The 14,989-nt window shown below is 42.0% G+C and overlaps 1 protein-coding gene across 5 annotated transcripts in view; it reads right to left on the reverse strand.

Moving 5' to 3' along the window:
* Nucleotides 1-14,989, reverse strand: part of Map4k3 (mitogen-activated protein kinase kinase kinase kinase 3) — a 144,099-nt gene that overhangs the window by 83,892 nt on the left and 45,218 nt on the right. For all 5 annotated transcript variants that reach the window (XM_021217728.2, XM_029531468.1, XM_029531467.1 and 2 more), the window contains exon 2: nucleotides 11,802-11,859. In XM_021217728.2, the coding sequence (XP_021073387.1) occupies nucleotides 11,802-11,859 (58 nt within the window). The remainder of the gene's footprint in view (nucleotides 1-11,801; nucleotides 11,860-14,989) is intronic.

Here is a 14,989-nt window from a genome sequence, read left to right on the forward strand (position 1 = left end):
GGGGGAGGGTATAGGAAACTTTCGGGATAGCATTTGAAATGTAAATAAAGAAAATAATAATAATTAAAAAAAACTGAATCAAGAGTGAAGGGGTCAAGTAATCTTCATAAGATGTACAGAAGTCAAACATCTTATGTGATCTAAAAATACATATAATTTTCACTTATCATTTTTTTAATATTTGAAATTACAAATAATAAGCTGAGAATATCAAGAAATTGGACCCCTCGGGCATGGTTGGTAATCATGAAACTGTACAGCTGCTAGGGGGTAAGGGGAGCCCACAAGAGAAGATCACTGGGACATACTTTATAGTCAACTGCAAGCCTCCATTCCAGCTGGGTGGGACTACACTCGGGTGTTTGGGTTAGGTGTTTGGCATTAATCTCTGTTTACTTGGTCCCCGTTTTAAGTGTTATAGCTTGGATGAAAAGGCATCCTGGCAGCTGGGAGTCAAGGAATACCACAGAGTCACAGCCCACAACAAACTCAAGTGAGATCTACTGGCTACCTGTGCCCACTTAAGCAGCAGGGAACTAGGCAGGACACAGGGTTCACATCAGGCTTTGTTGTTGGGGGTGGGTGGGGCTTTCCAGTGTAGTTTGGGGCTAGAGGGATTATGTTTGCCTGATGTACAGGCAAACCTGGAGATTGGTGGGATTTCTTCCTGTAGGGTGGGACTTGGCTACTCTCCTGCCTTGGGGCTGGGAACAGCAGTTACAGCTGTTAGGGAGGTCTGGGGGTGGGAGACACACACACACATACACACACACACACACACACACACACACACACACACAGCCATGTGCAGGCCTTGATAGTTTAAAAAGTTAACAGTTCACAAAGTATACAAAGTTTACAAGGGGAGCGCCTGCCTACCACAGGGACTGCTTTCCTCACCAGGGAGTATCTGGCCACTTAAGCTGGCATGAGTAGCCATCAGTCTTGGCTGACCTCACCTTACTGCCAATACTAGCCTAAGGGTTGATTCTTATTCTGACTGGGCTAACCATGGGAACCTGCATCCCCAACTGCATGGCCAACTACTTCACAGAGAATAAACTCAGTTAAGCTACTGGTCCCTTATCCCCGCTAGAACATAGCAAGTGGATCATTTGACTCATTCCTATAAAACCAATGGGGAATGTGACAGGGCAAGACAGTGCAGAGGCTCCTGCACAGAGAATTACCAAACTCTCTAGGAACCCGAGGTCAAGATGCCCCAGCTAAGGTGGCTTCGGCTAAACTGTCTGCGCAGAACCCCCTCCTGCTAACCATTTATCTTAGCCTTTGCAAACTACCAGCTTCTGTGAAGGCTCTCAGAAACTGCCGAGCAAGATGCCAGGACATGCTTTTTGGCTTTTTTTTTTTTTAAGCACCTGAACATCTGAGAGACGTCCAAGCTGCCCAGGAATAAAGATTTTCAATTGCTATAAATTGTGTCTGAGGTCATCTCTGGTAGGCTCCCTGTGGAAAACAATTCTAAGGTTTCCCCACATTAGATTCACATTTAATACAGCAATACTGCTTTTTAGTAAATACTCCAAAGAATGGGGAACATGATCTGAGCATATCCGCAACCTCCTCTTCATTGCATTATTGTTTACAATAACTACGAGGTAGCAACCACCCTAATATCAGCTGCCAAACAAATGGCTAGGGAGATGTGACACATACACAACATTATACACACACACACACACACACACACACACACACACACACACACACACACACAACCAAGTATCATGCAGCCATAAAATAAAAAAAGAGACCCTGGCATGTGCCTTGTTAGTGAAAGTTCCTGAAAAGAAACTATGTCTGGATGTAAATGAAAAACTACTGGAAGGAGTCTGTGTGCAGGGACTGATGGACCAAATGGACATTCAATACTGTGGAGAGATTGGAACTTTATAGGATTAGAAGATAATTACCTTATCTTGGCCTAGTTCTGGAATATCACTGCCGTATTCTACATAAGAACTAACATCCTGTAGTAATAAATACCTTTTAGAATGTACCAACTTAGCAGACCACCAAAAAGCCAGGAATGTCATCAGATAGACCTATAGAATAGATATGATCTTAGACCTATAGAATAGATAGCATTTTAGACCTATAAAAGAGTAGATAGCATCTTAGACCTATAGAATTGCTCCCCGATCCTGTTGTACCCTCCTCTTTGGTGTACTCACCAATGCTAAAATATTTTAAACTTGCTTCGATTTATGAATTTCTTTGTTCTGTAAAACTGCTCCCGTGTTGGAAACTGGGGTAACCTCCATTTGTGTTCCTGAGCCATGGTCACTACAAATGGCTCCAGAATAAACTATCTTCTAATCCTTTTAAGATGAGAACTGTATTTTTTGTCAATGGTTCCAACATGACTGGAACTGAAGGCTAATATGCTAAATGCAAAGCTAGTGACACAAAGAAAAGTTCTACATACTTCTAATGTACATATAGAACTTAACATAGACAATTTAATAGAAAACAGAATAGTCACTACTGAAGACTACAGGAAGAGTGGGATGGAGAATAGATGTTCAGAGAGTACAAACTTCAATCATACAAGATCACAAACTCTGCTGTATAATATTCTTTTTATAGCAACAAGACTATTTCATGCCTAGAGTTGTTAAGAGGGCAGGTTTCAGGCTATATACTATACTAAGAGAGGGTCCTACGTACTCAGAAGTTTAAACATGTACTGTAGAAAACAAACAAGGATTTTTTTGTCCCAAAGTTGTCGCATTAAAAATAAAGTGCTGCAGGAGAGATGGCTCAGTGGTTAAGAGCACTGATTGTTCTTCCAGAGGTCCTGAGTTCAATTCCCAGCAACCACATGGTGGCTCACAACCATCTGTATTGGGATCTGATGCCCTCTTCTGGTGTGTGTGAAGACAGTGACAGTGTACTCATATACATAAAAAAAAATAAATCTTTAAAAGAAAATAAAGTGCTAATAAGTAATGATCCACGGATCAAAGGTGGAAGAGGAATGAAGTGCAGATAAGATAGAACGCCCTTAGTTACTCTACTTCTAAGCATCAGGGTGAAATACCTCATCTGTCCAATACTGCCTGCCTGGAGTTTATAACATGGTCTAAGACAGTTGAGTTGCTCTGCAACAGTTCATCCTTTGAATAGTATTATCATAAATGATGTCATGACAACTCCACTTATAATGACAATAAACTCAAGGCAGTGCAGTGCAAACAAGTGGTGGCCAGGGATCTACTCAAGTATACAGGTGCCAAGTAGGTCTTTTCCCTAAAGACTTGTCCCTCGATGATGAAACCTAAGGACATGGAGTGCCTCACAACAGAGAACCAACACCAAAAGCTGACAGGGAAGAAATATCACTTTCAAGTACTGTACCGCAGTTTAATATGTGCTGCTCTCACAGGGACAAAAATTAAAAAAAAAAAAATCTAACCCCTCCCTCATTAATGTCCCCACTCATCACTGTCAGTATCTTTAACAGTGTTGGAAAGGGACACGTGTTCTCGTTTTGGAGACCTCTGATAACAATCACCTATCTGTCTGTACTTACACTCTACTTCAGTAATTGGTGCTATACGTGATAAGTAGTTATATGCAATTTTAAAGAGTGACTTTAAGTCACTAAAGAAGGAAGACTCAGAAGGCCTACAGCAGAAAGAACACCCCTTATCAGGTTCTGAGCATAAGGCCCAAGTGTACAAGCACTGAGCTCTATGCCGCTCGCCAGCCTCAATGGAAGCAGTTACCTTTACCTATCTTTACATTTTGTTCAAACTGGGTCTCAAGAGTTGGCAGTGTTCTAGCTTAAGCAAATGTAAGAGCAAAGAAACAGACCTTTAATCTCACAGAACTGGGCTCACTGATGCACTCACTGAAAACGAGGGAGAGCGGAGGAACAGTGAACTATCTCAGCAAGTGTAGCACAAAACCGTTATTACAGGATAACACTGTTTGGACAAAAGTGGAGCTGAGGTGAAGCCCAAACAAAGCAGTGTTTTGACAAGCTCAGAATAAAGCCACACGCTGAGCTGCAAACCAAAGGCAAGGTCCTCTCTTTTGAACTATGAAGTTACAACAGACATGGCTGCTGTGTCATCCAAGTCATAAAGCACCATGATACTTTTAAGGTTTATTTCAATCTGCGTGTGTTCTATGGTTTGTTCCCGATGTCTGCAGAGGCCAAGACGTCTAGCCATCCTCCCTTTGGAACTAACTACAATTGTAGATGATTTTGAGCAACTAAGTAGGATCTGGTAACTGAACCCCAGTCCTCTGTAATAACTGCTGACCCCAGAAAATGTTAAAGAGCCCCAGCCATGGAACTGGACTTCTAGGATTCAAAATCCTAACTCTACATTAATTAGCCAAAGTTCCTCAGAGATAACAACATAATGATTAAGTGAGTCAATGCATGTACTTCACTTAGTACAGTGGCTGGCACAAGTTAAGTTAAATAAATGTTTGCTATTGTAGTAACAAATGCCATGGCTTACACGAACTCTTCTCTCTTTCCATGCTCATCTCTCTACCTTCCTCACTAACTGGATTTATCTAGCGAGCATTTCCTGAGTGCCCAGGAGACACTGGGAATCCTGTGAAAGCCAAGGTCACCCGCATGGGAATGACAGTCTAGTGAAGCCTGTGGTACCACACTCTATTTTTAAAAAAATAAGTATCTTTTTTGTCTTTTAAAAAAAGATGTATTTCTTTTTGTTATTTATATGAGTATACCACAGTCTTCAGACACACCAGTAGAGGGCATCGGATCCTATTACAGATGGTTGTGAGCCACCATGTGGTTGCTGGGATTTGAACTCAGGATCTCTGGAAGAGCAGTCAGTGCTCTTAACCACTAAGCCACCATCTCTCCAGCCCATAAAGAAACAGACATACATTCATTTTCTTTTTTGTTTTTTAAGATTTATTTATTGTTATATGTACTTATATTATTATAAGTACACTGTAGCTGTCTTCAGATGTACCAGAAGAGGGCGTCAGATCTCATTATGGATGGTTGTGAGCCACCATGTAGTTGCTGGGATTTGAACTCAGGACCTTTGGAAGAGCAGTCAGTGCTCTTAACCACTGAGCCATCTCTCCAGCCCCCACACTCTTCTTTTTAATGTGAAAGGGTTTTTAATGCTAAGAATATGGACTTATTATGGGGAAAAGATGCAATGCTCCTCAATAACCTGTGACAGGACAGTGAATGCTTTTGGGACAATAACATGTTTTGCTATCGAAAACTCCAATACTAACCAGGAAGAGTCTTAATCCAATACTCAGTATTTGTAGCATTTTTAAAATTCTTGGCATTTATAGTTGGCATAATATATTCATATGTCTTGCTTTCATATTCTTCTGATCCACACACGTGCACAACAAAAACAGCTGTTATCAAACAAATAACAGCTAAGGGCTGATCTTTGCAATTCAGCGCTTTTAGCCCTAAAACCAGGAAAATCTTATGCAAAAGCCAGTGAAACTGTCACCAATTTACAGCAGATGGTGTTATAGAAACAATTCACTACATACAGGGAAAAATAAAGGTCAACAAAACTCTCCAACTTCTTAGGAACTAACCAGACAAACCTCAAAATACCATTCTACACCCCAGCATGTGTTCAAGACCATTCTACATCCCAGCTCAGTGCTTGGCATTTTGTCACATCACTCATAGAGAAAACACCTTTCTCTCTCTGACCACTTTGTGTGTGTGTGTGTGTGTGTGTGTGCACGCGCGCACTCATTGGAGGTGGGAAGAGTATTAGCATAGACATACATACATGTACACACAGCACAACACAATGAAATTTAGAGCTAAGTTCTCCACACGTGTATGTGAGGAACAGCTACATACTAGACTTAAGTATTTATTTCCACATCTGATTTTCCACTGGCCATATATCAGTGCCAGATGGTGTACATACATATTCATAGAAAATCATACAGATATCCATATATACAGCCATGTATGTGGGGAGAGAGAAACAGAAAAGCCAATCCTCTTCTCCATACTGTCTCACATGTCTGTCTCTGTCACTGAACATCCAACACGTGCTGCAGTTCTCATTCTGGGCTGGTAACTACATCTTATGGGTTCAAAAAGAAACAACCCCACTTTGACCAGAACTCACTTCCTCTTCAGTTACCCCAACCTAGATGTATAAGCATCATACTCTCTTACCTTCTTGCGATGGGTGTGTACCCTGGAAGAACCCACCATAATTTACAAGTCCCTCTAGCTAATGGTCTTGCCTGCTCCTTTTCATTGGAGGTCTTGAGAGGAGACTTTACTGCCACCCATTTCCCCTCATTCTCCCACACAGCTCCTTCCACCCACACACACCTCTTAGTGTCATAGCTCAGCCCGCAGTACTCACTGCGATGCACATACCTCCCCCAGCACTCACTGCGATGCCCCACCTCTCAGCATCATGCCGGTTTTCATCCCCACGTCCCTCTAGGACTTTTTCCTGGGGTCTAAGGAAATACTACCACGTTGCATAGTAGCTGGGTGACTCTGGCACCCGTGCTCAAGCTTTCTTTGCTGAGCTCTCCTTCTCTAGTAGACCTCTAACATTAGAATTTAACCTCGGGCTCCAACGTCAGCCCTTTCTCCTCTATCATCTTCTTCCTGGGTAACATTATCATTCAGATCTTGCTTTAAGAACTAGGTATATCCTAAGGATCTTAAAACTGCACCACTAGCCTGATGTCTGGAACTGCAGATGCATGTCCACTGTTTAGTCAACACAGGTATGCTAAGACATGCAAAACATACCCTGTCAAACCCAGTTATGGGTTCTACAATCTGGTTCCCCAGGCAGTCTGCCCTCTAAAAGCCTTTTATAGGGTCCTCTTTATCACAGTCCTTGGGACATCTATGATCACGTCCTAATTTGGAAGCTCATATCATTCCAACGGGAATTGGTTCACATGGATGGAGTCCTGATGGTTATCGTCTACTCTTAATTTTGGTGCCTGCTCTTACTTCAGAGCACTGCCCTTGCTTGAGACTAACTGGAATGGTCTTCCCCAAGGGTATGACTGTTGTCATTCAAATCTCAAGCCAATGTCACCAGCTTGGAGCAGTCTCCTGACACTAGGATACGGGTTGAAGTGGTCCTCAATCACTTTCAACCATGGCATCTCATTTTGGCTCAGGAAATGAGCTTACTTATTTATACATTCCATACTTTCTGTCAGTGTTAATAAACTCTAAGCTTCTCAAGGGTCAGGCTCATTTGCCTTAGCTACTATGTCTGGCATTGAATAGACAATGAACAGATACTAATCAAATGATTGACAGCAATGATTTTTCACAGACTATAAATCCAAAAGGTAGAGTAAGATAGTCAACCTCTAGCCCCAAAGGAATGTTAATTACCAACAGGAGAACAATTTTAGCTCAGTAATAAATATACTAGGACTTTCACAAAGGCTTAAGAAAAAGAAATCGTGGGCTTGGAGTGGTGAAGAACATTGACTGCTCTTCCACAAGTCCTGCGTTCAATTTCTAGGAACCAAATGTTGGCTCACAACCATCTGTAATGGGAACAGATGCCCTCTTCTGGTGTGTCTGGTGTACATTGTGTACATAAACAAACAAACAAACAACAAATAAAATTCTTTTTTAAAAAAGTTAAAAGAAATCCTGAAAACATCAAGGTCAACCTTTCTGATTATGATATCCCCAGTATACATGTTTCTAATAAGACTGCCATCAGTCAGCTCTAAAACTGATGACAAAACAGAGTGTGTGTGTCCTTGTAGCCAGGTGTGGTGTGCAGGCCTTTAATGCCAGCATTCAGGTACCACAAGCAGGCAGAACGCTATGAGTTCCAGGCCAGCCTGCTCTACATAGCGAGACCTTGTCTCAGACAAGAAAACAAACACACCCTCCCTCAAACAAAACAACAAAAACAATAAGTCCCACAAAAACAAACAACCAAACAAAATCCCTAATGGCTTGTTAAAAACTAGAAAAATAGCTCTGTATTAATACTGAGCACTTGCTGCTCTTTTAGGGGACTTGGGGACTGATATGTTGCTACCAACCATTTGTAACTCCAACTTCAGGCAGTTCAAAGACATATATGTGGATAAAGCATCCATACACATGAAATATTTTAAAGAAAGAAAAGATAGCAGTTTAGAAATAGAAACATAGAAAAATACTCATGATACACTATCATATCCATAAAAATATACATGTTTGGTATCTGTGATGGGCAAGGCTACTTCAAGCCTGAGGACACAGTCAGCAATGGAGCCAGGCTGAGGAGCAGTGACAGTGACAGAACTCTAACTTGGCAATGAACAAGGCCCGTGGCCTGATTCCCAGAACTGCAGTAAAAAGGAATATGGATATATAGGGAAAATACCAGAAATCGCCATCTTTTCTCACAGAACTTATTCCTGCTGCTGAGTGTGAGGTCGTCTCCCCTACCCAGCCTGATGCTTGCAGCAGAGATTTCTCACAGTACTGACCACCTTGTGAGACACTTCGGCAAGACCACTCCAGAGACCTCAGAACTGTGCCCAGTACATGCATCAAGCTAACAAAGTCAGCTGACCTGTAGAGAGAATACCCATGTGTTGTATGGATGCATAACCTGTCAATTAAAAAGCCTATGGCCTACAGGAAAGGGTAGAAGAGAAGGTGGGACATCCGGGAGGCAGCAAGACTTCTGGGATAGAGCCAGGCAGGAAGAGTTACTGCGACAGATGTGAAGGGACAGATGTGAAGGGACAGATGCGAAGGGACAGATGTGAAGGGACAGAAGCATAGTACAACCAACCATGAGGCACACTGTGGATTAATATAGATGGATTATCTTAAATTATTAGCTAGTCAGGAGAAAAGCCTAGCTATATGGCCTAGGTATTTGTAGATATATTTTGAGTCTGAATTGCTAACCGGGGAACTTGGGGCTGGGAAGAAAACAGCACATTACGTTGATCCACAGTATGGTCTTGGCTATCTTTGACCTTTGAGCAGCCCCTTACAATCTGCTTAGTGCACTGTAAACATAATCATGTGTATGTATGAGTATTTCTATGTAAATATCAAAAAATCTGGAGAAAATAAAGTTGACAATGGATCTACAAGTCAGAATGATGAATGGCTTTAATTTTACCTCTGCTTTAATTCTATTTTCCTACTTTCATTACAATGATCAAAATGGGTTTTGCAATTTAAGTCCAAAAAAGGATAGACTTATAGTTAAGCAAAAACCGAAACAAAACACTTGAGAAAAGGAAATATAAATTAAAGTCACATGAACAAGATTAGAAGTCACAGTGAGACACTTCCAACTAACCTCACATGTAAACAATTTTGCCAAAGTTTCTCGAGTTTTCACTTAGCTTTAGTTTCAAAATGGTTACCAGCTATTAAAAAAGAAGAAAAAAGGAAATAACTAAATCAAAGTACAAATTATTAAAGTCTATATCCATTGCATTTGACTGTTGCAGAGTTAAGTTTTATTTTTACAAAGGAGATCGACCACCAGAATTCTGAAAAGGCATGGGTACTATACCGCCCAAGAAGACAGACCTTTTCCTACACCAAGCCAAGCCTGATTCTTCAGTTTTCACAGCTAAGAATTCAGAACATAGTATTTAACACAGAGGGGCAAACTGATGACAAATTATAGGATAGATTATCTAGCTTATTTAAAAAAAAAAAGACAAAAAGAAAGAGACACAGACATAAATGACAGTTAAGACATATCAAGTATTTCCAACATGGGGACTTTACCACTTTAAAGAACTTTCGTGTGTGATACACACATGACTGTGTGTAATCAAGTGCAAGCCCATGCATACATACAGAGGCCAGAGGAGGACATGGCCTTTCTGGTTGTTACTCTTTGCCTTATTCCCTTCAGACAGTAGCAACCGTTTCCTTAGAGTCAGTGCTCAGTGCAGAATGAATGCCAGGCTCTGCAAGTGCTTTACTTTAGACATGCCCTGCCTAACTCCCATAACTAATCTGAAAACCAAGCTACTCTCACTATCTCCTTTAGAGATGAGAAAACAGAGATCCTTAAACCTTAGGTAATGGGACCAAGTCCTGACCAGCCGGGAAAGAGCTGCTTTCAGAGTCTGTGATTTCAACTGCCCAGCCAAACTCAGAAAGAAGTCCACATTCCCCAAGACAGGAACAAGGGCAGGAGAGCAGTACACATGAACGGCTGCCTTGTCCTTCTGTAACTGTGTATCTTCTAATACACAGCCATGTTGGACACCAACAGTATCACAGGTCACCCATTGCACACATCAGAAAACAACTGAGTGGTTGACAGTTTCCTAAGTTTCTAGTTGATTTTCAAAGAGATGTTAAGATAGACTGAGTAGATTCTGTGCCAGGACTTTAGCTCAGAGCTGAGAAAATGTGTTTTCTTAAAATGTGGAAATATCGAAGAGCAAAGGTACAACCTTAGCAGGCTCATTCCCTCAGAGTTGTAGAAGTTCTGTGAAGACAGGCAGCCTGTGTGGGAGAATGACATTAAGTCCTGGTGATCTTGGACTGCTGGCCAGATCAACAAGTAAGTTCTACTCACTGATTAAAAATAAAAGGCCTGGTGAACGTGCCAGATCCTCCACTGTTGTCCAGATTTCACCAACCTCACACACCTGTCTTACAAACTGAATAGTAGAGAAACAAACAATTCCTACTGGTGATATTGGAAGGTAATTACAGTACAGGGAAGCGGTAACTGCATCTAACTGAAAATGTGTTCTGTGCTCATGGTATTTTCCTGTGGTTTATACAAGCAAACAACACATCCTCTAAGTTTCGTCTTAACGGTACTTCTAAGGGATCTGCCGATGAGCTCAGTCGGGGAGGCCGGCTCTAACAGAAGGTGGTCTGGTTTTGCAGCTCAGAGTGTTACTCTATACTCCAGCCTCAAGCATCTAGAACATTTTTGGTCATTCAGAGAAAAGCTGGCCCATCCCTTAAAAAAGGTCTCTGAATAGATTTCTGTCCCTCTGAAGCTAAAACCTAAAGTACTGGGGGCTGCATCTACCAGCACAACGGCTTGATTTCTGTAGCAAGGAGAGAGCGAGGTGGTTATGAGGGAGGATATGAGAGAGCAATAGGCTCAGGAAGATGGAGGTTTTAGGAGAACACAAAGGAGAACAGAGTAGAGCAGACAGGATGACGTACAAAGAGGCTCTGAGAGGCTTTATAATGGGCTGATCAAGTTGGAAGGACTACTTAGATATTAATGACACATAGGTGCTAAGAGCTGGTGAGGTCTGTTGAGAAACTCAGGACACAGAGCAAGAGGACAGGACACAAAGACCCAGACTACAGCTTCCCAGATGTTAGGCTGGTCTTTCCCACTGGACCACACTTGCCTCTCCTAGCAGAACAATGTCATCTGGAAATAAATAAGCTAGTATAAACTTGCCACAGTTAGTCTGGGGAGTTCTGATGTCACATCCCCTGGGGACCTACTCTCCTTCCCAGAGCTACCAACCATTTCTCTAGGAAAACCTGAACAAAGCTCATGCTGGGCTCAGAGAGGAAGAAGGAAGGAGAGACAGCCATTTCTCTCCCCTACAAAACACTGAGAAAATAAGCAAATGGTAATCAAACATTAAAATAAGCATTAGCCAGGCATGCCTATAAACGCAGGACTCAGGATGCTGGGGTATGAAGATCAATAGTTTAAGGTCAACCTGAGCTACAAAGACCATTTTTAAAAAATGAACTATAAAAAATTATGATATCCAATGACTTTCTAGCAATAAGAAACATCAAATTTCAAATAATTTACCTGGTTCCAATTTTATCACTTTAATTGCTGCTAATTCTCCAGTGTTGACATTCCGTGCCTAAAAGAAGAAGAGGAAAGATCATGAAAAAAAAGCTGTAATAATAAGCTTATCAGTTTATTATTTATTTTCAATCATACAGAAATATTTTAAAGTATCTAATTAACATTATAATTAATTTACAATCTAATTTACAAACAGCCAGCACCGTGTCCTTCATAATGAATCCCAGCACTAAGTGTAAACGTACTGTCACACTAACTGGGCACTGGTCTATGCAGCTTGCTACTCACTTGGTTCTTACAGGACCTGTGAAAACCAGTACTGTTCCGAGTGGCAAATAAGAAAAGGAAGTGGGAAACCTGCTGGTCATACCACTGGCCACACGCAAGCACTGGGATCAAAGCCAGGAAGTCTACTCCAGACTTCCTTGTGAATTCCTTCAAGCGTGCGTTATACTACAGAGCTCTTCATGCAAAGGCTGGGAAAACTATGGAGTGGATTGGCATTGAAATCTTTAATTGGAATCTAATTATGAAAGCAGCCCCTTTATGTCACTTCAAACACACATGTTGCCAATAAAATCAATATATTCAAAACAAGTCACTCATGAAAAATAAAATTAACTTAAAAAATCAATTCATGGAGCCGGAGATGTGGCTCAGTTGGTAGAATACTTGTATGACAGCCTGAAGCCCTGAGTTCTACCCCCAACTTGGTTAAACCAGGCATGGTGGCACACATCTTTAACCACAGCACTATAATCCACTGGTAGAGACAGGAGAATCAGAAGTCCAAGATAACCCTCAGTTACTACAGAAGTTGAAGGATAGGCTGGGCTACATGACATCTGGACAGACAGAAGCCAGCCAGTTCATAAGCTGGGTATGAGGGCATGCCTGCCAATCCTAGCACTTAGGAAGCGTCAGGAGAACTATTCAAAATTGAAGACCATCTTGAGCTACACAACCCTGCCTTCTGCCTCAAAAATCAATCAGATATTAGACTATGAGTGTTTACAATTGTTTATCTAAGTAGAAAACATTTATGAACCTGAGTTTTAAAATTGGCAGTAAATTTTTAACAATTTAAGATGCTATAAAACTGGATAATAATTTTCAAAGTATTTTAGGTGTTTATATTTAATTGATTTTTATATCAGTCTAAAGGGGAAAAGCATATGCAATCCCACAATTATAGGAAGATCTTATCATATGGCCAGGATTAGATTTGGCTGCAATACTCCCTTAGTAAGAGATGGGAAAATCTGACAATTAACAGAAGAGCACTTTGAAAAGTACCAGGGCATTAGAATACCAGCAGAGGGACTGGGGAGGGGCCCAAGGGTAAAGCACTTGTAGTGCAGATGTTGAGGGTCAGAATGGAGTTCAGCTTCCCAATATTCATGTAAAACCCAGCTTTCTGGAGGCCCAGGCAGGGAATTCCCACAGCAAAGCAAGCTGGCCACACAGACCAGCAGGAATGGCAAGCTCTGGATTCAGGTAGGGACCCTGCCTCAACATGTAAGATGAGAGCAACTAAAGATGCCTCCTGCCATCAAACTTGGGTCTCTGAACACATCTGCATACATGCCCTCTCAACACCTGCACACACTTGAGTTCCCATACACAAAAGAATGCATATGCAGCATTCACACACCGACAAATATACTGCTTCCCTCCACCAACACACATAAGCAAACTAGGGAAGTATACAAGAAAGTAGGAAAAAAACTGAAGCCATCACTAAAAATATCCACTTAAGATTCTCCAAGGGCTGGGAGGTGGTTCCTGTACTGGCTAGTTTTGTGTCAACTTGACACAGCTGGAGTTATCACAGAGAAAGGAGCTTCAGTTGGGGAAATGCCTTCATGAGATCCAGCTGTAAGGCATTTTCTCAATTAGTGATCAAGGGGGAGGTCCCCTTGTGGTTGGTGCCACCTCTGGGCTGGTAGTCTTGGTTCTATAAGAGAGCAGGCTGAGCAAGCCAGGAGAAGCAAGCCAGTAAAGAACAACCCTCCATGGCTTCTGCATCAGCTCCTGCTTTCTGACCTGCTTGAGTTCCAGTCCTGACTTCCTTGGTGATCAACAGCAATGTGGAAATGTAAGCTGAATAAACCCTTTCCTCCCCAACTTGCTTCTTGGTCATGATGTTTGTGCAGGAATAGAAACCCTGACTAAGACAGTTCCCTTCGTAATGTGCTTGTTGAACAGGTAATAGCCTGAGTTTAAGTCCTGGGCACAGACATGGAGTATGGCTACGCACGCCCATAGTCCAGCACCCAGATGATCTCTGCTCCAGAAAGTATGCTGGCAGTTGTCAGGTGACCCTGCTGCCACCTTCTGACCTCCACACAGACATGCACACATGTGCGTGTGTACCTACCTGCATACACCCACATGCGCACACACACACACACACACACACACACAGAAGCCACACACTAGTTTTTTAGCGTCATCGTGGTGGCGCAGACCTTTAATCCTAGCACTTCATTTGATGAGAGGGAGAGGCAGGTGTGTCGACACGAGCTCAAGGCTAGCCTGGTTTACAAAGTTAGTTCCAGGTCAGCCAAGGCTACAAAGTGAGACTCTGCCTTAAAATTTTTTTTTAAATCCAAAAGATTCTTTTTGTGGTACTTGAGTGTGATTCCCAACCCCCCTGTAAGCCTAAGTTGTTTGAATACTTGGTCCCAGTTGGCTGTCTGGGAAGGGTTATGAGGAATGACCTTGTTGGAGAGTGTGTCATGGGTCGGGGGAGGTTGAGGTTTCAAAGCCTCTGTCATCTCCGTGCACTCTGCCTCTGGCTCGTGGCCTCTCAGCTGTTTCTACCCCCATGCCTTCACTCCATCCTCATGGACTCTCACCCTCTGGAAAAGTCAATCCAATTAAATACTTTCTTCTTTAAGTTCCTTAAGTCATGGTGTTTTAACAAAGCAATAAGAAAGTAACTAATTTATTCCCTATAAAAATTTAGAGAAAACTCATTTAAAAATCTTATCTTTAGAGCTGAAGAGATGGTGAAGTGGTTAAAAGCACCGGATGCTTTTCCAGAGAACCTGAGTTAAGTTTCTAGCACCCACATGATGGCTCTCCACCATTCCTATTCCAGGGGATACAACGCCCTCTCCTGGCCACTATGGGCACCAGGCACACACAACGCAAACATGCAGGCATGTTATATGTTACAT

This window comes from Mus pahari, chromosome 18 (genome assembly GCF_900095145.1).
Source record: "Mus pahari chromosome 18, PAHARI_EIJ_v1.1, whole genome shotgun sequence".
NCBI classification, from domain to species: Eukaryota; Metazoa; Chordata; class Mammalia; order Rodentia; family Muridae; genus Mus; species Mus pahari.